This window comes from Rhinatrema bivittatum, chromosome 5, assembly GCF_901001135.1.
Source record: "Rhinatrema bivittatum chromosome 5, aRhiBiv1.1, whole genome shotgun sequence".
NCBI classification, from domain to species: domain Eukaryota; kingdom Metazoa; phylum Chordata; class Amphibia; order Gymnophiona; family Rhinatrematidae; genus Rhinatrema; species Rhinatrema bivittatum.
Window position 1 is genome coordinate 94,373,563 of NC_042619.1, and position 23,025 is coordinate 94,396,587.

Consider the following 23,025-nt stretch of genomic DNA (forward strand, 5'->3'; position numbering starts at 1 on the left):
TGGGTTGGGCAAAGATTAAAGTTAGGCCACGTAACACAAGGCATCCTATCACACACAGCATTCTAGCACACCTATTGTTCATATTGTACAGTGTGTGTTTTGATGCATATGAGTGCTGCCTTTTCTTTTGTGCTTTTTCCCTTGCATTATTTGCAGCGTTTCGGGTTACTGAGTTGGTAGCGCAGTCTGCAGCTAAGCTGGGTACATCGGGTTTGCAACTGGGGGATGTAGTCTGTTACATGATAAGATAATTCTGACCGTTCATAGGTCAAAAACAGACCAAGGTGCAAAGGTAGTCCTGAATAAGTGGACGGGGAATACTACATGCCCAATTTTTACCACGGAGCAATACCTACTTAAGCATCCAGCTCACTCTGGTCAGCTGCTCATTCATGCCAATGATCACCCTCTCCCCTAGTATCAATTTTCAAGGGTATTGCAGTTGTCTATGCACATGTCCGGTGCGTTGAATGCAGGCTTCTCTACACATTCCTTCCGAACTAGCGCAGCAATGACTGCAGCAGAGCTGGGTCTAGGCCCAGAGGCAATAACGTCCATAGGGAGATGGTACTCCCAGCATTTTAAGCTTTACATCAGACCGAGGGAATATTTTATGGCCTAAGCTGCTATTGGAGTTATCTTCTGATCTAGGCTCAGCTTCACAGATGCGCCCCATTTGGATAATAGGACATTCATTTGTGCATTGGGCATACAAGAGAGCAACATGTCGCCCGTCAGGGGAGCATCTGGGCGTGGCATCACAGCAACTGACATTGATCTGGAGAGGGATTCCAGGGATGTGATGGGACCAGTTGGTACCAGTAATCATGGATATGAAAGCGACGTTGCAGCCACCTTGGTGATTATAATTCATCTCTGAGGCAACTATATGGGGACTACTCATAGTGTCGAGCTAGTTCATAAGATGCAAATGGATTGTATCTCAATTGCCAGTTGGTATCCAGAAACCAGATTCATTTGTCTTGTATCACCCCCTGACACATGTGGAGAGGGGAGCACCCTCAAGGCGGTAGATAGGGCGAGACACAAGATCGACAGATGGCTGTAGAGGATCATGCCCATTGTGCGGGGGCTTTACATTCCCCATAGTTTAATAGAAGAAAGATGTTCCAGGTTGTTCTATCTGTTTGGGACATATCTAACTGTCAGGCTGATACAGAAAAACACGCGGGAGTGCTGGCGAATGCCCGCTCTCCCGGCGTGCGCACAGGCCACTCTCCTGGGCGCACAATTCAGGATGGTGGCCTATGCAAATTAGGGCTCGTGGTAAAAGGGGCGGCGGCTGTCAGCGGGTTTGACAGCTGACGCTCAATTTTGCCGGCATCGATTCTCAAACCCGCTGACAGCCACGGGTTTGGAAAACGGACGCCAGCATAATTGAGCGTCCGTCTTCCGACCCGCAGGCTGATTTTAAATTTCTTTTTTTTTTAATTTTTACTTTTTTTTTTTTTTTTTTAAGTTTTGGGGCCTCCGACTTAATATCACTATGATATTAAATCGGAGGGTATACAGAAAAGCAGTTTTTTCTGCTTTTCTGTACACTTCCCCGGCACCGGCAGAAATTAACGCCTGCCTTTGGGCAGGCGTTAATTTCTGAAAGTAAAATGTGCGGCTTCACTGCACATTTTACTTTCTGAATCGCACGGGAATAACTAATAGCGCCCACAACATGCATTTGCATGTTGTGGGCGCTATTAGTTTTGGGGGGGGGTTGGACGCGCGTTTTCGATGCTGTATAGCGCGTCCAATATGCTGGAGGTCTTGCTGGATAGGGATGGCCACAGCAGTTGAAGTGGGGGGGGGGGGGGTGTCCCTTGGTAAGCAAGGTTTTAGCAAAGGACAGTGGCATGGTGATAAGCAATTTAATGGGCCCCATCCCCAGTCATTCAGCTCTTTAGGCCAAGGGCAGCAGTTCAGGGGAAAGGGATAGGGCAAGCGGCCCACTCTGCAGCTAGGTAGGAAACCCAGCGCTTCAACATTTTTCGGGGAGAAGAAAAGGGGAGCCTGAGCAGTGCTCAGCTGGGATCCTGTGACGTTTGTGGTCCAGATCCCAGCCTGTCAGCAATCTCTGCACCGTTATAGCTTCTACAACTGGTTTTATGTTTGTAAATGGCTTGTTGACTGATCACAATGGGGCTGGTCACCTAGGGTTTCAGGGAAATATCTTTGTCATGCAGTTGAAGATGTATTAGTATAGTTACAATGTATTCATGTGTTTTTTTTTTATTATTGATGTCACTATGCTGCGGCCATATATATTTATTTATTTAAATTCTCTTATATACCGATGTCCGTCAACACATCGCATCGGTTTACAATAAAACAAGAACATTTGGGCGGAGCCCGTACATTAAACCGAATAAATACATTAAACCGAATAAATACAATTAACTATAGTGAAGTACCCTTACAAATAACCCGGGGAGGGAGGGGGGTGGGTCTTGGTATGGGTTACAGGGTGGGGGTGGTACATGGGTAGAAAGAATTGTCCATAAACAAGTGTTTTGTATTCTGCTTAAGCATGTTATGTAGTTCTTCTATGAGGGAGAAGGGGGAAGGAGGGCAAGGGAGGGGCCCTATTCCTGCAAATTTGTAAAACTTTCAGTTGTTACAGCCAGCTCCATGACCATGAACAAATGCATCCAACTGTAGCGGGTGGAAGGATGGCCGATTTTGCCTTGTAGTCTGGATCACACAAGCACACTAAGAAAACACCTGAATATGGCTTACTTTTCTGTTTAATATATGCACAAAATAGACTATAAGAATATCTGACAATAACAAGCAAAACAGGATATAAATAGCAGCACAATAAGCAGAGTAAACATCTTTCCCCAGCTAATAGTGACAATTATATGCAAAAGCTACCACTTTCCTGAATGAGTGTCCTCTTATCTCTCCAGTCAATGGCCACAAGCATTATCTCAGGGGAGGGCTGAAAACGGTACCAGAGATTCTTTTATCATTTGTAGAAATTGGTCTTGCTGAAGTGATCTCTTCAGCTTTCAGCAGCGAATCTGCCCATCTCACCAGGTGCTAGATAAGTGATAGTGAACTCCAGTCCTCAAGTGCCACAAACGGGCCAGGTTTTCAGGATATCCACAATGAATATGCATGAGATAAATTTGCGTACCATGGAGGCAGTGCATGTAGATCTTTCTCATGCATATTTATTGTAGATATCTTGAAAACCTGGCCTGTTCGTGGCACTCAGGAACTGATATTCGCCATCACTGTGCTAGAGTCTTATCCATATGTCTGGACATGCACTGAACAGGTTTCTTTGTCTCTTAAGTCTCCTGAAATATTTCCAAACTATCTGATAAGGAAAACTACAGCCTGTCTGTAATAAGAATGTGTGTGCTCCAAAAGCTGCATGTTGTAACTATTTTTCTCTCTCATAAGGGACTAAATTAGCCCTTCACGTCACACCAAAATGCTTCCACAAAAACTATCCCTTACAACTTGACACATCCACACACAGGGACTGTAACTTTTAAACAACTGTGCGGGCATATATGTACACATGTATGCCGGCTCGTGCTAATGGACGCAGCCATTTAATAGCATGCGCGTGCTGATTCAGTTAACAGTTTACCCAGTCTGTTACAGTTTGCCCAGGTAAAGGATAGACTTCCTAACCCCCCTAGTTAATATTGCCGCCTTTTTAACCCCAACCCTTTAAACCCCGCAAACTCGCCTCATTTTTTTATTTCGTTACTTTCACGTCATCCATATCAGAAATAAAGTTACGTGGTAGAGGACCCAGCGCATGCTTGAGCACATATATACTTATGCGTGCATTTCATGTTATAGACCTGGACCACTCAGACTTGGCCCATGCCCTGCCCCATTTTTACCTTTTCAATTTGTGTGCATACTCGGGCACTTCTTAAAGACGCGCAGCGTGCTCCGGCCCATGATACTGGCATATCTCCCGGCTTTGGCATGCATAGAGCTTTTAAGATTCACCTGATACTATGTATAGAATAGCTATAAAAAAATGCTTGTGTGATCCACTAAAGAAGTTAAGACTTACATATCACAAAAATAGGTTTTCAAATCTTCGTTGCATTCAAACATATATTTCCATTCTGCTGCTAAAGTTTTCATTGATTGCTGCTTTTGGTCTGTTTCTACATCTTCTCCATATTTTAGTCTTCTTTTTCTGTCTTACCGCTTTTTCATGTCACCTTTCAAGTTTTTGTATCAGTTAGTGTATCTGGGTTTAAAAAAGATTTTGATAGTAGTTTATGGACTTCTCATCCAGGAACTTATCAATCAAGTTAACTTAGGGAATAGCCACTGCTATTACTGGCATTAGTAGCATAGGATCTGTTTAATGTTTGGGTACTTGCCAGGTACTTGTAGCCTGAATTGCCCACGGTTGGAAACAGGATGCTGGGTTTGATTGACCCTCAGTCTGACCCAGTATGGCAACTTCTTATGTTCTTATTTCTCGCTTGCTTGCGCTCTGACATACTAACTCAAATTTAAACCATATAACCTTGGGGTACAGAGATATAAAGCCATAATACATGATGTAGCCATAAACTTATTGATAAGATTCAGCTTCATCCCCCCCAGCACACACATCCACAATTTGTCACAGACCAAACAATCTAATTTACGAAGACATGCACACACCATCTCTTAAACACATACACATTTAGCCATAATGTCTCATATAACCATCTGATCTCTCACACATTCCCCTAGCCAGCCAGTTTCTCACTCTCACGTTCACAGATAAACCCCCGCTTTTCCCAAGCTGCATATATCTTTCACTAAAAAGAATGCTAATCACTGCAACATAACCCCTCCCCAGCAACATCTATCTTCTGCTGATTTCATCATCCCCTTCATTTTCATCTCTAATGCATGTCCCCAAAAAGAAGCTTATTGGCACCAGTGGCAGTAGCCTCTACTGTGCAGAGTTGCATCCAGAGCTAGCAGCCACTCCATTTGCTGTTGTTTGAGCTGAACCAGGACCAGAGCATCCATTTCTTCTCTAGCACGAGGTTGGAGGTAGAATTAACTCCACCTCCTCTTCCAGGCAGAACAGAGGGCTGATGCTTCCTTCTGTGTGGCATAGGACAAAACTTTCTGTTCTTCCATGTGGGGCTGGACCCAAGCTGTGCTTCTGCATACTTTCTGTTCGTGGTTACCATACCCTACAAGAAGTTAAGGAGAGGAAGGTGAGCTAGCAGTCAACTGCTCTTGCCAAAATAGACTAAAATAAGGCAAAGACAGTCCAATATGCTGCCCCATTTCCTGCCTTGTTAGCTGTACTAGAATGGTGTGACTCCATCAATTGGCTGACTGTGCTCTAGAAGAAAGAAGCATGGGGGTATGATAGAAACATTCAAATCTCTAACCAGCTTCAATAAAGTACAAGAAGGTAGAATTTTTCTATAGTAAAAGGAAACACAAGGTTAAGGAAACATGAAATTGAAAAAATGGAGACTCAGGAAATGTGAGAAAATAGTACTGAGACTGTAGTAGATGCTTGGAATTGCTTACTAGCAGAAGTAATTGTATGTGAAATGGTGGCAGAGTTGAAGCTTGCGTGGGACAGATAGAGAACTTTATTCAATAAAGGTTTTTTGCCAAAATGGAGAATATTCCTTTTTAAATAAGACTCATTGAATGTTATGATAAGGGCAAGGGTGACTTGAGATTGCATAGAGTTTGTGGTGACATGACAGGCATTGGCAGATGGGTGGGCCACGTGGTCCTTATCTGCCGACATCTATTATGTTAGTATGTTACTATACTTTATAATATATTTTCTTTCTTGTTTTTGTAGGAGGTGCAAAATGGAAGGTTGTTTAGGCTTCTAGCAAAATTGGGAACAATCAATGAGAGGCCAGAGTAAGGAATACAATCCTGCTTGTTTCATAGTGTTTAGAATATGATTTGTATTTAGGTTTATTTTTTCATACAGTGGAATAAGTACTGCATTTATCATAATAGGAGATCCTAAAATATATTGCCTACTGTCTCATCTACTGGGGGTTGGTTATAATAAGCTGAAATGTTTAAAAGAACATTTGAGTTTTAATCAATATGGCTACTAAGAAGGCAATTTCTAAGGCATTTACACGAGTAAATAGCCCTGTCTGAAAATTTTCTCTCTGCTCAGCTAAAAATCCATCTGGGCTTCTATAGCACTTATATTTTAAACCAGCTTAAAAGGGGTATCCCCAGAGATGTATTTAGGTCAGGAGAGGAAATCAACATGTACACATTTGATTGTCAAATGCACACATGCTGTTTTACCATCAGTTGCTTGCCCACACAAACATGACAAAACATGTTTCCACTCCTTTGTTACCCTCTTCTGGGATTATATCAGATATAATGGTAACAAAGTATGAATGTTAAAAGTGCATGTGTAATTTGCAACTACTTAGGCTACTGAAAATTGCCCTCTAAAAATATGAACTATAATTACCCCTTTGACACCATCTTCACTCTTAATTTGTAACTTCAGCAGCCTGTGAATTGGAAATACTTGCTGGAAATTATTATAGTCAACTTTCTTGTCTGAGACGTTTGTTTTCTTAATTTAATATTGATGTTAATCTAGTAAATTTACTAAATTTTTGGTCCTCAATTCCTTGTCAGTAACCCCATTCCTACTATTTATGACAAATATGTTTAAAACTTTAGAAATCCTATGGAGAAAGCTTTTTGCTATTCCTGTTTCCTGTTAGATAAGCTATTGGGCATAAGATTGCAGTTAACACTATCCAACCGAGCAGGATCCCTCTGCCAGTTAGTGACCAAAGGAAGGGGTCAGATGAAGCCTAGGACTCTACCCTACCCTACTTTCACTACTTCCTGTGGATATGCCACCTTAGCAGGTACAAGAACAATGTTTCTGAATATATTTGGTGGTATTACCATGAACAACTGTGTTTTCCCCAGTGGCAGAAATTTACTAGTTGTAGGGAATAATAGTCTTCCCACAGACATTTTCTGAGTTAGATTAAACAGTTGTTTAGCACTGCAGTTGATTAACACCCAAGTTTAAAAATTAAATGTAGTAGATTTCTTGCTAAGCTCTTCCTGTGTTTTAACAATTTTCTTACTTGCATCACTTCTTTCAATGTTTTCTAGTTAGTCAAAAAGTTCCTTTCCTCACAGGATTTCCAGTGCCTGTCTAAAGACTAGTTTGTCAGATTTTTGGGGTCATCTAGGGTACTGAAAACTGATGAACTACATGGTATATTTTTTTGTTCTCCAATAATGTTAAACATGTTACTTTTCCACTAGGTTTCAGAAAGATCCCACTTGGTCAGAAACTGGAGACAGATACTTATTAAAGCTATTTAGGGATCATCTTTTTCATCAAGTGACAGAAGCTGGTACTCCCTGGATTGACCTCAGTCACATTATCTCTTGTCTTAACAAGGTAATTAGCATTTGGAGAATGTTCATTTGCTTATTTTAGTTTTTTGTTGGAATCCACCATTACAGGATATTGTCACTTTGCAAAAAGGCATTTCATTTTCAGAAACCTCTGCCCATATATTCCCACTGCTCTCCCCTCTTCATATATACCTGCACTTTCTTGCGATTAGGACAAACCGAAACTTGTTCGTTGTAAAATATGTGCATATGAATTCATAATTCTTCCATTTATTACCTCCCTTTTAATGTAAACTTTTAGCTGCGTCTTCACTATCATCTGTATTCATTTTACAAGTAGGTTATAGCAATGTTTTACAACCATGTTCTCAGGGACCACTCGAACAGACTAATTTTCAGGCTATCCACAAAGAATATGTATACAATATATTTTCATTTAGTGGAGGCAATGTATGGAAATATACCTTACGCATATTCATTGTAGATAGACTGAGTACCAGACTATGTGGTACCTCAGGAACAGGTTGAGAACCACTGGATTATAGTTATGCAAGTTTTTAATCTATTTATAAGTTTATATAAAAATGTATTTACTCTTGTATGCAGTTTTTTTCATTCAATATCTCTTTATTATAAAATGTGTATTTTTATATTTTTATTTTATTTACATTCTTTTTACAGTTAGATGCTGGTGTGCCGGAAAAAATAAGCCTCATTTCCAGAGACGAAAAGAGTGTGCTTGTGGTAACTTACAGCGATTTGAAACGCTGCTTTGAAAACACTTTTCAAGAACTGATTGCAGCTACAAATGGCCAGTTGTAGTATTTGCTGAACGCATGCAGGACTTGCTGAGGAACTTAACCAATAGCAAATTGCACTACAGCTGAATTTGTCATTGTCATCTCATTTCACATTTGGGAATGAAACAGGAGATGAACAAAGCTGCTTGCACTTCAGTCAGGTACACGTTTACTTGAAGGGAAGAATGTTTCACTCATTGTAGAGCTCTGGCTGCCATTGGAGGCTTTATCTGTGAAGAATTTCTTTTAGATAAAGGAACACCATCAGATGCATGATGTTCCTGCTTTTATTTTTTCCACTTCTATATGCACTAATTTTAATTTTTTAAGAGACTTTTCTGACCTCTGGGGTTTTTTCACAGAGTACACTTAAAGGAAAATCTTTTCAAAAACACTTCTGGGGGCACATCGTCTTTCTCACTGAGCATACTGCGTACCTGATGTGATTTGAACTCAGAGAAAAAACTTTTAAAGGACCAGGTTAAAACAAATTCCATAAAAATTGTGTTCTCTAAATTGCAGTTTAGTTTGTAATCTTTATAAAAGCGTGTTGTTATGCAAGCTCTCTGCCACTTGCTGTAAGTTATGGAATGGAACTGGAAGCTGCATAAACAAATCAAGTAATGTATCGAATCGGTAGATTTCAAGACTACCTTTACGATTTTTGACACAACAGACTTGACACAATGGCACCATTGGAACATCTGAATGAACTACTTCAGAAGCATCTGTCTTTTTTTTTTTTTTTATTATTATTATTATTTGCTCTAAAACACGACCAGCGCCTTTTAAAACTTTTCTGTGTACATTTTCCTGCTTGTCTGATACATTTATGCAATTTTTTTTTTTTTTTTTTTAAAGAAATTGTGTTCAAATGCCTGAAGTTCCAGGAATGTATTTCTTTAGGCTATTTACAGTATATATATTTTTTGTAAAATTCTCCTTTGAACCACAGCTTTATTATGGTACTTTACACTGGATTCAGATACAAATACACTGTTAAGAAGATTAACTAAACATTGCAATTATCTGGCATTGAGAGTGTAAGATGTTATAGAGTCTGAGGGGATAAGGATCTGCTGTGCCTTTGCAGTCACTGCTTAGCCCAAAGTAATATTATTTTAATAACACACATGGAATATTCCTGAAATAATTCAATATCAAATGTTTGAAATTTTCTTCCACTGTTTGTTTACTTATGCAGTTATATCGCCAAACTTGGGTATTCATTGGGCTCTTAGTGCAAGACAGACATCCAAACTTTGATACTAAAGACTGCCAAATATATAGGAACTTGTTTTTCTTGAAGCGGTACTAGAGACTGTCCATCTTTTCTCAGCACTGAACGTTTTAATGGTATATGGCTGCTCACTATTCAACTAAAAAGAAAACCGAAATGGTCAAGTCAGACGACAAAGCACTTGCAACTGATGTTACTGACATCAATTTTATTAATAGTGAATCTCTGTAGTTTTCAGAGGAGTTTTTAACATTTCTCTGCTGTCCTCTTTTTAGAAGCTTTAAATTGATTTTCTCCCCTGGGATGTTCATCAAGAAAAGCAACTGTCTTCACACTGAAAGCTTTGAAGACTAGGGACATGCTTTACACATTTTAGAAAATGTGACAGACCACACTTGGTATCATCAGTTGTTGAGTACAGAAGTCAGTGCATTTGATTTGTTTCAGTTTTAAGAGGAACACAATGTTTAGCACTGAAGGAATAATTGACTATTGCCACAATACTCTCTTTAATGCAACAAAAGAACAAGAGCATTAAAGATTTAACAAGCAAACTTGTCCTTTATCATTAGCTCGTGCATTTGAGGATGAACAGCTGTCTTTTTATATGTTTTTGACAAATCATATTGTAATTCTTTTGTACAAAAAGTACTTGTATTCTAGAAGAAATATGAAATGCTTAATTTATAAGCGGACTGAGGTTTTTTTTCTGAATATTGTTTTCTTTGAAAAAATGAAAGGGGATCATCTCTGTTTAGTTGTGGGCATGGGCATCTTTTTAAATTAATTTGTGGACCAATACTTAGTGAGTGAAAAGCAAGAGCAGACATAAAAGAAGGCTTAGGTTTCTCATCCTTTCTAGACCAGCATATTGCCTTCTGCAGGAGTCTGAAGTGCAAAAATAAACGTATACTCCAGCAGATAATTTATTTCCAGCCCTAGCAGAACAAGGACTTGTTTAAAAGAAGAGAGCAAATGTTTTCAGCAGTAAATAGCAGTCAAAAAGATTGGTGTCAGGTAAAATGCCCTCACAAGCTGTTTGTTTTGTATTTTTAAGTCCTATTTTGGGAATAATTTCTTTATATAAAGTACTCTAGTTTTGCTTGGGTGGTTTTTTTTGGGGTGGGGGAAGAGGGAGGAACCAAGCTTTACCTCCATTTTAATTCCATTCAAAAACATTTTCCTACAGTTTAAAGCTTGTTTTATTTACGGAAAGAACTAAATACCTGAAATATATTTTTTCCCACAAGTACAGACATACCGTCCTATTTATACATGGGAAAATAATTGTGACCTTCCTATTTTGTTGTCAAATAAAAGCACAGAAAGGACAACCATTAAAATCATGTGATGTTGGTCATTTTAATTTTTGTACCTATTTTAAATTTTGTTAATGTACTTACTACTTTGTAAATATTTTGTTGAGGGAATCTGTGTATTTCTTTTGGTTTTGCCTTTGTTCCAATAAGTCAGATAGCACCAACAGCTTTACCTAAAGAACACCAGTATATTAAGTTCTAGTCTTAAAATCCCAATATGTTACCCATCTTTACTCCTGTTTTCAGTTTTCATATGTACAGCAGTATTTTTTAATAAAGAATACCAGAAATGAGTGCCTTTTTTTGTAATGTGCTATGCAGAGTATTTAAATTGTTTTTATAAGCTGTTTGCCTTTAGTTGATAAAAACCAAGAGAAATGCAAGAAATTATTACAAATGACACACAAAAATTTTTAACAATTACAGTATTAATTGAAACAATGTATTTTTCAAAATTTTGACCAATAATGAATGTTTCTCACAAAAACCCTTCTAATAAGCAAATATCCTGACCAATTTACCCAACAAACCAGGGCACACACAAACACAAAAGAAAAACTCACACAGAGAATTAAAACAAATATTTGTGCAACAGTCCAGATAAAAAACAAAACAAAACAGATCTCTCAATGTTCCAATCGATCAACTGAAAAAAATCTGCAGATAAAGCCTATATGTCCAGAAATGCTGCACAATACGCCTCGCATGGGGGGGTCTGATGCTTCTCTCAGATGCTTGGAAAACTTGCAACAAAGGCTTTTCAATCCACAAATTTTTATAAGGTACCCTTAGTGCATAAATCATATAAGATACCCAGAATGTTTTGCCATTGCCTCGGCTTCTTCAAGGATTTTGTCTCAAAGGCAGGGGCTCTTTCAAAACTCATCATTATGTGGATCCCGCAAATTCTTCGCAACAGGTAGATGATTCCAACGTAAATGAAATGTTATCGTTATCTCAGAAGAGATTAAGGTGCACCTGAATTGCACCTCCCAAGCAAGGCAACAGTTTTGAAAGAGCTGCTGCCTTTTGAAACACAACCCTTGAAGGTTTGGTATATGATTAAAACACATACACTATGTTATAACTGTCACCCACTTTGTATCTTGACAAGTTGCTCAGTTCATTGACTAGTTGCAGGTTTTTTTTTCCATGATGATACATTGGATTGGTTTAATTACCTAGCACCTGATTCACTAAGGATTTTTCCCATAGATGCAAAATGGGAGAAAAGCTTTAATTAATCTGGCCTTTAGTTTGATACCGTGAAATTTAGCAGGCAGGCTGATGCAATAAAGTGCACTGTAAGTTCCGAGCAGTTTTACCTTTTCAACACGCATTTTCTGCAAGTAAAACTAACAGCCGATGCAGCAAAGATTTTTAAGTGCAAAAGTAGAACATCTACACATGTAAATCCAGTGTAAATGAGGTCTTTAGCCATTACACTCCTATGCAAGGAGGTGTGTACATATCCCCACAACCTAACCCATTCTTTTTAATACTGGAATTTAACTCCAGCTCAGAGGTGGTATAAAGTTTCCTCACAATCATCACAGCTAGCTTAACATTGGCAACTCGCACCATCGTGCCCCTTACCTTCCCCAGTTCTTACCGCAATTCCCACAAAGTGAAGTCCACAACACGATTTGGTAAAAAACAGGCCATAGCTTTTATTAAGTATTAACACAATAAACATCATAATCAACGATACCCGAGTCGTCCCATGGTGTGAATTCAGACATACCAAATTCCGGGCTTCATGCCGGCGTCCGCCGTGGTAAGTCAGTCCACCAAACATCTTCCGGCCCCCTGCCGTGGTCTCAAGCCAAGGGGCCCTCCTCTTTGGGCCGCCCACACCCGCCTTACTACTCCGTCCTTCTAGGACCTCCATTCTGTACACACCATATTCTCTATTTGCCCTTCGACTTGGGTATCCCCACCTCCAGCTGCGACAATTATACATATTGATATCAACTTGCTAACATTTCCATCTGCCTATTATCCTCACATTATTTTCCCCTTAACATTGCCCATAATATCGGGTGGGTGGGGATGCGGGAGCCGGCTTGCAAAGAGGACGAGCCCAGTGGCTGCAGGGGTTTTTGGATGACCCCAGCCTTGCGACATGCGCGAGGCTGACATCATCCCCTACGTCGCCGCGCACAGCACGGCCCTTCTTGTCCCTCCCAACTCCCATATTACCCTGCACCGGCCACGCTGGCCTTGGATTAGGAAACGGGTGGCGCAGGCCAGCCCCGGCCGGGAACGCAGCGGGGGGAGGGCCCTCGGGCAAGCGCCCTGTTAACGGGGGTCCTCCCCGCATCCGGCACCTCGGCCCGTCCTAACATTGGCAACTCACACCATCGTGCCCCTTACCTTCCCCTTACCTTCCCCGGTTTTACCACAATTCCCACAAAGTGAGGTCCACATCATGGTTTGGTAAAAAACAGGCCACAGCTTTTATTAAATATTAACACAATAAACATAACAATCAACGATACCAGAGTTGTCCCATGGTGTGAATTCAGACATACCAAATTCCGGGCTTTGTGCCGGCATCCGCTGTGGTAAGCCAGCCCACCAAACATCTTCCCCCCGCCGTGGTCTCAAGCCTTCTAGGACCTCCATTCTATACACACCATATCCTCTATGACCCTATTTGCCCTTCGACTCTGGTTTCCCCACCACCAGCCTGGGATAGTGTCTCAATTGTCCCAGGCCCCCCAAAAGACAAAAACCTTGTTACTGCGGCCTAATTGTATTACCTCTCCATAATGTTTCTAACGCCTCCTGTATTGCATTATTAAATAGGTCAAAACCAACCACTGACAAATTTATCAAGTCCGACCTGTAGAAACCTGGACATAATTCGTACTCCCAGTCATGTCTAATCGATTGCCCTCCCATTCCCCGTACCCATAATTCTACCTGCCTATTCAACTTCTTTTGTCCCCGTCCCCATAACTTGGATCCCTGCCATTTTATGCGAGGGATGATATCTGACCATATGCTCGTTGTTCCCGGGGCCCATTCCATAATCGTATCTAAATCCTGTTTTATCACATCTATCAATTGCTTAATCGAGTACTCTCCCAGATCGTTCCCTCCCAGGTGTATGACTATGGCATCAGGTTTCTGCATTTTGTTCAACTTGTTCCGGACTTCCGATAGTAATTGTCCCCACCGCATTCCTTGCTTTCCCATCCACAGCAGTTTCGCACCCCGCGGAGCCGGTCCCAAGTGGGTACCGCCCGGTCTCTCCTGCGCTCTCTTGGCCGCCCAGTGGATAAAGGAATGTCCTATCAATCATACTATCTTCCATCCAGGAAACGAATCTGCAGTAAATTTAATATATAATTAATTAGCTTTTTGCACCAAAGTTACAGAATCCCGGCCTTACGTACAAGTTGGCCGCTGTGGATTTCCATCTGCCAATCCGGCGTATGGTATCCATAGGTAAACCAGCTTGAGCTGCACTCGTGACCGCTCCAATTCTAAAGGAATGTGTTCCATATTCCTTTGCATCCAAACCGATTTTGGTTAGCATCATACAAAGAACTGCTGTGAACTGGAATCTTGTTAGTGGGACCCTGTCTGCATAGACCAATAAGTGGGTCCTCCCTCCAGCCTTCTCTCTAGGAACTGCATAATATTCTTTACTGGGCAGGTGACCTGCGATCCCACTTCCGCTAACCCCTTTTTCCTCCTGGTCAGATTTTGACCTGTGCACTGTTAAGCTAATATTCTTCCCCTGTGTTCGCACATTTTTTAATAATATCCCGTTTTTTCCTTTATTGTTTTTGGATGCGGCAACCAGCTCACTCACCCGGAGTGCTGCAAAAAAGGCTATGAAAAAGGCCATTCTGAAAAGAATTATTTCGAATTCTGCTATGCATATCTGTGGGACTGCATGCCATAATTGTACCAATACCTCATGTGTAATTGGCCATCTTTTGTCTCCCTCACGTTGCACGCTCCTTGCCCAACCTGCCAACATCTTCCTAACCATAAAATTATTAAGTAGGTCTCCCAATCCTTGTGCTTTCACAAAAAACGCAAAACCAGCCAAATGGTTTACCATTCCTCCCCTTGATATTCCTGAATCCTTTGTCCAGGAAATGAATTTCACTTTGTGTTTGCTTTCCACTGGTCCTGCCACCCATCCTGGTTCCTGTAGGAAATCCCTCACTGTTAAAGCCCCTGAGTACGCTTTCCATGTTGGTGGGGCAACTGAAGCCCTCAGTAAACCCCATTCGGTATTACCCCAATCCACCATAAGTGGTCCGGGATTGGTGTTCCCGTCTCCTCCGCCTCAGCACCTGTTGGCGAAAGAGATCCCGCTTAGCCCTGGAAAGTGAATCCGCAATGCGATTGCACACCCCCGGTACGTGCTTAGCTCTGATGGTCATGTTTGCTCGCAAGCTCTGCATTATAACTTCTCTCAGCAACTCCGATACTTTGGGGCATCTTGTGGCTTGCCTGTTGATGACTGCCACAACCGCCTGGTTGTCACACCAGAAAACTATTCGTTTGTCGTGTAACTTATGCTCCCATATGGTCAATGCTACTAGTATTGGGAATAACTCTAGGAAAGTTATGTTTTTTACTATGCTCCCCTTTTTCCACTCTTCTGGCCATGCAGCGGCACACCACGTTCCCTGACAATAAGCTCCAAATCTCCATCCACCCGAAGCATCTGTATACATATCTAGATCATGATTTGATAACATATCGTCCTGCCAAATTGAAACGCCATTACATTTCTCCAAGAATTGTAACCACATTAATATATCCTTTTTCATAGGTCCCAACATCCTGATACGATGGTGGGGACGTCGAGCTCCTTTTGTCGCTTCTGCTAGCGGCCTAATAAATGCTCGCCCCATTGGAATAACGCAGCAGGCAAAATTTAAACTGCCAATCAACAACTGCATTGTGACCAATGTAATCTTTTTACTCGCTAGTGCCCTCCCTAGGGTGCTGCGCAACATGTGCATTTTTTCCTTCGGCAACCTGGATGTCATCGCTTGTGTATCTAATTCGATACCTAGAAAGGACAGGCGGGTTGTCGGCCCTCGGTTTTTTCCCCTGCAAGCGGCACTCCGAATTCCTCTGCCATCTTCTGAAATTCTATCAAAGATTGTAAACATATGTCCGTGCCGGCAGGGCCTACAAATAGAAAATGGTCCAGGTAATGTACTATGTTGTTATTTCCAATCCTTCTTTCTAGTACCCAATGTAAAAATGTGCTGAACATTTCGAAGTAAGCACAAGATACGGAACACCCCATTGGCATGCATTTATCGAAATAAAACTGGCCTCTGAACTGGAAACCCAAAATTGGGAAACTGTCAGGGTGAACTGGGAGTAATCTAAACGCCAATTTAACATCCGCTTTGGCCATCAGGGCCCCTTTTCCACACTGCCTCAAAATAGCAATAGCTGTATCAAAGGAAGTATACTGAACTGTACATTCTTCTTCTGGCAAATAGTCATTAACCGACTCCCCTGGTGGGTAGGATAGGTTTTGTATTAGCCTGAACTCCCCCAGCTCCTTCTTGGGTACTACAGTCAATAGCGATAGCATCATTTCTTTGAACGGAGGTTCGTTGAATGGCCCAGCCATTCTTCCCATCTCAACTTCCTTATCAACCTTCTGCTGCACTATGTCAGCATGCCGAACCACTGATTCCGAATTCCTAGCCATAACGCTTTTAATTTTTCCTTGAAAAGGTATGCGAAAACCATTTTTTAAACCTTCCCTTAGCCTTTGCGCTTCCTTTTGCTTGGGGGTAACTAGCCAGCCTATTATCCATTGCCGTTAATCGTACCGGTGAAGGAGCCATGCCCCGCGGTATAGTTACTTTACTATTACTCCCCCCTTGATAAGCAGTACCCTTCCTCGTACATTTAGCCGCTAGCTGCAGCGAACCGCAAACCGTACAGATGTGTTTGAATTTACAGTCCTTGAAGTTACACCCCGCCTTGTTGAAACACTAGCATATCCTATTCCCATTTTCCCCCCATTGATTAACTCCTGATGTTGACGGGTCATTGTATGGCCTGCCACCCTTGTTATACATGCCCGCATCCACTGCCTTATTTGTCATTTATCTTAACCAAAGCCCTATGTCCTGTGTTCCACAAGACATCATTTTGTTCTCCTCCATCGTATCCCTGAATTTTTCATAGTAATTTAACCATGCCCAGCCCTGGTACTCTTTATGAGCCTCTAAAATAGTATCTGCATAACTGAGCATGGCTGCGTAATGCGCTGGGTTCTCCCGACCCCATATGCTAATCATTCTTAAAAAGGCTCGGGTCCAATTGATAATATTTCTGGCAACCTTCCCTTTGCCCCCTTTATTCTCCTCCTTTTTCTTTCCTTTCTTCCTTTCTGATGCACCTTTTCGGCCTTCCATTATTGAGAAAATAACTATGTATTCTCTCTTTCTTATTTTACGTCTCATGGCCTTCGGCACACTCTCCCACAGGTCGGCTAGGTTGGGCACCTGTACTCTGTTGGATTCTGAAGTGTCTCGCCCAATTCCAATAAAGTTGTCCGTTGAGGAGTCACTCTAATCCAACTTACTCTCCAAGGAGGCCGAACTTGACACAGTTCTAGTCCTCCGTTTCGTACCTTTTTTTTTCTTTTCCTGCCTGGAACTCCGGGGCTCTGCTTCCCGCCTCGCACTGGCTGGTCCTTTCTCCTCCCCAGTGCCTGCGATATTTCCATCTGTACTTGTCATGTTATTGTTTTGCTAACTGTTGTTAACTCCTCTGATGCCCTTTGCCTCTCCTGGTGCGCTGTTACTGTGTCTTCTCCATCCTCATTACGTGTCTCACTTTGTCTCATCTCCATCCTATAACTGGTTCCTGCTTCTTCCACCGCGTTCGCCGTCGCTACAATGTGTGATACTGTTCCTCCTTGCCCGGCCGCTGGTGGTTGACCCCATGTTTGACACATCTGTTGATATGCTGCCGCGAGCATAGGCAACATGTGCCAAGGTGTGTTCACGTCCTGTCCCCCGAGTGCAGCTTGTCCTTGTGGGCCCGGCTGGTGACCACATGGGCCATGTTTGCCGTTGCGCCGGCCCCGTGACAACACTTGCCTGTTGCTCTCCGTTTTGCTGCCGCTCTTCATTCTGCTCTGCTGAGATATGTTTCCTTGGGGTGCTGGTCTGTTGCCTTGCCCTTCCTCTGCCGCCCTGTTTTGTTCTCGCGGCGGGTGCATCTCTCGGTCCTTTCTTGCTCCTTTGCTGTGTTTCCTTCCTTCCCCTTGCCTGCAGCATTCCCTCCTGCGGTGCCCTCTCGCACGGGGCTCGTGTTCGGTCTCCTCTGTTCTCGCGGCGGGGACCTCCCTTCTGTGTTGCGCCCCCTCGGGCATGTACTCCACCCCCAGCCATGCTTCCTAGTGTGTAAGGTCGCCTCGCATGCACATTTACAGTTCTGGTGAGGGTTGTCCTTCCACGCTCCTTCCCTGGCCTCCTCTGGTCCTTCCTTATTGTTCCTGCAGGAATGTTGGGCCTTCGGCTGTGCCCGAGTGAGCTGCTCCCATTCTGTGAATTTGTCCAGGCCTCCTAGTACCTCTTCTTCTGAAGTGCAATTGCCTTGTGCCTCCGGTCCCGTGCAAAGAGTATGAGCCCAGCGCCCACAGGGGTTTTTGGATGACCCCAGCCTTGCAATATGCACGGGCCTGACTTCATCCCGTATGTCATCACGCCCTTCTTGTCCCTCCCACCTCCCATCGCACCCTGTGCTGGCCGTGGATTAGGAAATGGGCGGCGCAGGCCAGCCCTGGCCGGGAACGCAGCAGGGGGGGGGGCTCTTGGGTGAGCGCCCTGTTAACGGGAGTCCTCCCCGCATCTGGCGCCTCGGCCCGTCTTAATAGCGTTTGTAAAGGATTTCTATGACACAATGGTATATCTGTTTCTTTTTTTCTGCTCACCTATTTCTTCCATGTACAAGCCAGAATAAGAAGAGTCAGAGAAGAAAGAGCAGGATATGAGAACAATAAAGGAGGAGAAAGTACCATGTGGGCCAGAGAGCTGTAATTTGGAGACCATGTTGGCAAACCGAGCTTTCAGGAACAAGTACCATTATAACTAGCAAAGCTTACTGTTGCCAAAATGGAAAGCAAAGATCAGTAGAAGAGGAGAAAAACCATGTGAAGTTGAGACTTATTTACACTGATGCAATAAACCTCTCCGTGCAACTTACCCCACTTGCACACATTTCTCTATTTCCTGGATATACCCAGATCAGTCCAGACCAGTCGGTTATATCCTCCTACCAGCAGATGGAGGCAGAGAACAAACTTCGAGGCCCGGCTATATAACTCTAGTGCCATCTCCAGCTCCTCAGTATTTCTTGGTCTCCAGCAGATGGTGGTCAGGCATCCTGCAGCTCTGGCCTGAGTTTTTGCAGGGCTCCCCAAGGTGTGAGGTTCTGATCGCGGGCCATCCCGTAGGTGGAGCAGGGCGAATGGGGGGTAGGATACCTCTGGCTGAAGAGCCCTTGGATTCCAGGGAGTTGGGTAGCCAGGGGACTGGTTCCCTCCACTCCCTGAAGCCCTCTTCTAGCGCCTCCTAAAGGAAAGTACTCCTGTGGGGATGTGTTTTATCTTACTTCCTAGGTTGAAAAAAAAAAATTTTTTTTACCTTCAGTTTTTTTCTCTGCAGGTGCTTTTCTCTGAGGCTTGCCGTTTTTAGGCAGTGCTCTGCTGGGGGAGGAGAAGATTCCTAATTCCTGGAGCCTCCTCGGGTGGGGAAGTAGCTCCTGGGCATATTTTGGCCTCGGGGCAGGCATTCTGAGGGCTTGGGCTAGGCTGGAAGTCATTTTGTTTTTTTTGTGCTAGACTCAGCCCATCAGATTTCTTCCTTCTGGTAATCCAGTGGAGCTGGGGGAAGGACTGCCATGTCTGAAAGTGCCCTGGTGAAGGTTTGTAGGGCCTGTGGCCTGGTTTTAGAGTTGGATGCTCACTCTCTCTGTGCCTCATGTGCTGGGGGGGGGGGGGGAGGGGGAGAGGGCTCTTCTACCAAGGGTCAGAAGCCCAGAAAGCCTAGGAATGTACCTGTGGGAAGAGCAGGATCGACTGCTGTAGCCCCGGGGTCGAAGGTTACCCAGGGGAAGAAGGCTAAGGAAGTCTCCCCCCCCCCCCCCACACACACACTTTCTCCGCTTTCCCCAGCAGTGGTGGAACCGGGACAGGGAGACCTGAAGGATACAGCTTCGGATTCCAGTAGCGAGGATATGGTACCTGGTGGTTTTTCCCCAGAGTTTGTGCTACTAATGCATGAGGCCTTCCTGGCTAGGAATGCTGCAAAGAGGGAAGTCTCAGGACAGCGCTGGTGGCTCTGCCAAGGCGTCTAAAGACTCAGGACCTGCCTTCTTTGGGCCCTCAGGCAGCTTCAGCCCAGGTTGACTCTGATCTGGACCCAGAGGCTGGCGAGGACGACCTGTTGTTGCTGGATGCCCCTGGGGGGGGGCGGTGACCCTCGGGTGGTTTGGCTATTTAAGCAGGAGGAATTGCATCCACTTATTCCCCAGGTGCTAGAGGAATTAGGGTTCAAATAGGGTTCCATGTAAACCGGTCTGATATGAATCTTGTCATGAAGTTCGGTATAGAAAAATGTTAAATAAAATAAATAAATAAATAGTCACAGGAGGATTCGGACAGCGAAGGGGTCAACCCGGTCCTGGATGGACTGCGAGGACCCCCTTGGCTTTCCCAATTCCGAAGAAAATACAAAAGCTAATCAGCAGGGAATGGGATGCCCGGTTGCCGGCCTCAAGGTTGGACAGGCCATGGCCAAGCTGTATCCGCTGTCAGAGGAGCATTTACAGTCCTTTCGGACCCCCAAGGTAGATGCAACGGTCTTTGCCATTATTAAGCAAACTACCATTCCTGTGGCAGGTTTGGCGGCCCTGAAGGATGCCCAGGATCAAAAATTGGAAGTCCACCTGAAGCGCCTTTTTGAAGTCTCAGCTTTGAGCCTCAGAGCGGCTGTATGTGCCAGTATGATTCAGCGCGCCTGTCTGTGTTGGATTCAGCAACCACAGGATCTGTCAGCCTCTGGGACCATGTCCCAGGCGCAGGCAGCACGCCTGGAGGTGGGAGTGGCTTACACAGCGATGCCCTGTATGACCTCGTAAGGACTTCGGTGCGTTGCATGGCCTCTTTAGTAGCGGCCCGACGCTTGCTGTGGCTCTGGAATTGGTCAGCTGACTCTTCTTCTAAAGCACGTTTATGTAACCTTCCCTTCAGGGGGAAGCTCCTGTTTGGCGAGGACTTGGACCAGCTGGTAAAGTCACTGGGAGAATCCAGAGGGAATAGGCTCCTGGAGGATAGAAAGCCTTTGCCCCAAGGACCCAGATCAGAGATTCCAGAAGATCTAAGTCAGGAAGAGGGGGTTCCTCTGCTTCCTCTGGATCCAGGCCTTCCTCGGGACGTCGGCAGTCCTTTCAGGGACCCAACTGGGCTGCGAGAGGAGGTTCCGGCCAGGGAACTGCAGCCCGCAAAATCTCCCAATGATATCAGGAGAATCCACTCCCCGGAGACGGCGATAGGGGGAAGGCTGTCCCAATTCTACAAGGAGTAGGCAAGAATTACAACTGACCAGTGGGTACTGCAGGTGATCCGTGTAGGTTACGCCTTAGAATTTTCTCACCCGCCCAGAGACGCCTTCCTGGTGTTGCGCTGTTCTTCCCCAGACAAGCAAGCCGCCGTCATGGCGACCCGCCTCAATGCGAAGACGACGTGTTTTTTCAGTCAACGGAAAGAGATGGGGACCATAGGTTTCCACGCTATGCCATCTGATAAGCCTGCAGGCCATTGTTACAGTTCCAGAGGCGGAACGAGGGGCAGGAAAGGACTACGTGTACTTTGTGGTGCCAAAAAAAAGAGGGAACATATTTCAGCCCATTCTGGACCTCCAACAGGTGAACTGGAGTCTGAAAGTCCCACATTTTCGAATGGAGACCCTGCGCACAGTGATTGCGGCAGTACACAAGGGAGAGTTCCTCGCCTCCTTGGACCTCACAGAGGCCTACCTCCATATCCCGATCTGGAGCGATCCTAGGATAGCATTTCCAGTTTTGTGCGCTCCCCTTCGGGCTGGCATTGGCACCCCGCACCTTCACCAAGGTTATGGTGGTAGTTGTGGCAGCCCTTCGGCGGGAAGAGGTATTGGTGCACCCGTACCTCGATGACTGGCACCTCCGGGCAAAGTCGGAGGAGGACTGTCAGCAGACTATTCGTCATGTGACCCACATGCTGCAGTTGTCAGGGTGGGTGATCAACCTTGCGAAGAGTCACCTGGTTCCTTCCCAGGTCCTGGAATACCTAGGGGCTCACTTCAACACTTGTCTGGGCAGGGTGTTTCTGACAGAAGAACGGATGCGCAAATTGCAACAGCAGGTGATTTGCTTGATGACAACACAGACTCCTACGGCCTGGGACTGTCTTCAGGTATTGGGATCTATGGCCTCAACAATAGATCTCATCCCATGGGCGTTTGCTCACTCGAGGCCATTGCAGCAAGCTCTCTTGTCCTGATGGAGCCCAGTATTGGAGCAGTATCAGGTTCAGCTACCCCTCACCTCGCAGTCCAGATCCAGCCTGGCATGGTGGCTTGTAGATTCAAATCTCCAGAGAGGAATGGCCCTCGAAACCCCAGACTGGGTAGTAGTGTCCACAGACGCCAGCCTCCAAGGCAGGGGGGCGATGTGCCTTGGCAGAGCAGCACAGGGCATGTGGCTGGAATCAGAACAAGCTTAGTCCATCAACCGCCTAGAAACAAGGGCTGTATGCAGGGCTTTGGAAGCATTTCTGGATCTGGTGCAGGGTCGGATGGTTCGAGTATTTTCAGACAATGCCACCACGCTGGCGTACCTCAACCACCAGGGCGGTACAAAGAGCCCTGCCGTAGCCCGAGAAGCTCATCTTGTCTTTGCCTGGGACGAGTGCCATTTGGAGGGCATTTCTGCCTCACACGTGGCAGGCATGGACAACATCCAGGCGGACTTCCTCAACAGGCAACAGCTGGAACCAGGGGAGTGGGAGCTGTCCAGAGAGGCGTGGAACCTCATTTGTGCCAGATGGGGGACTCCCCAGTTGGACCTCATGATGACCCGCCTCAACACAAAGACGACGTGTTTTTTCAGTCGACAGAAAGAGATGGGGTCCATAGGTCTTGAAGCCCTGGTGTCCAAATGGCCAACAGGGATTCTGTTGTACGCCTTTCCTCCTTGGCCGCTCATCGGGCGA

The 23,025-nt window shown here is 44.5% G+C and overlaps 1 protein-coding gene across 1 annotated transcript in view; it reads left to right on the forward strand.

The window, feature by feature from the left end:
• PAN3 (poly(A) specific ribonuclease subunit PAN3) overlaps nucleotides 1-11,050 on the forward strand; it is a 315,850-nt gene extending 304,800 nt beyond the window's left edge. The window contains exons 16-18 of the mRNA XM_029602606.1: nucleotides 5,831-5,895; nucleotides 7,303-7,441; nucleotides 8,080-11,050. Coding sequence (XP_029458466.1) covers nucleotides 5,831-5,895; nucleotides 7,303-7,441; nucleotides 8,080-8,220 — 345 coding nt within the window. The 3' untranslated portion in view covers nucleotides 8,221-11,050. The remainder of the gene's footprint in view (nucleotides 1-5,830; nucleotides 5,896-7,302; nucleotides 7,442-8,079) is intronic.
• The last annotated feature ends 11,975 nt before the right edge of the window (nucleotides 11,051-23,025 follow it).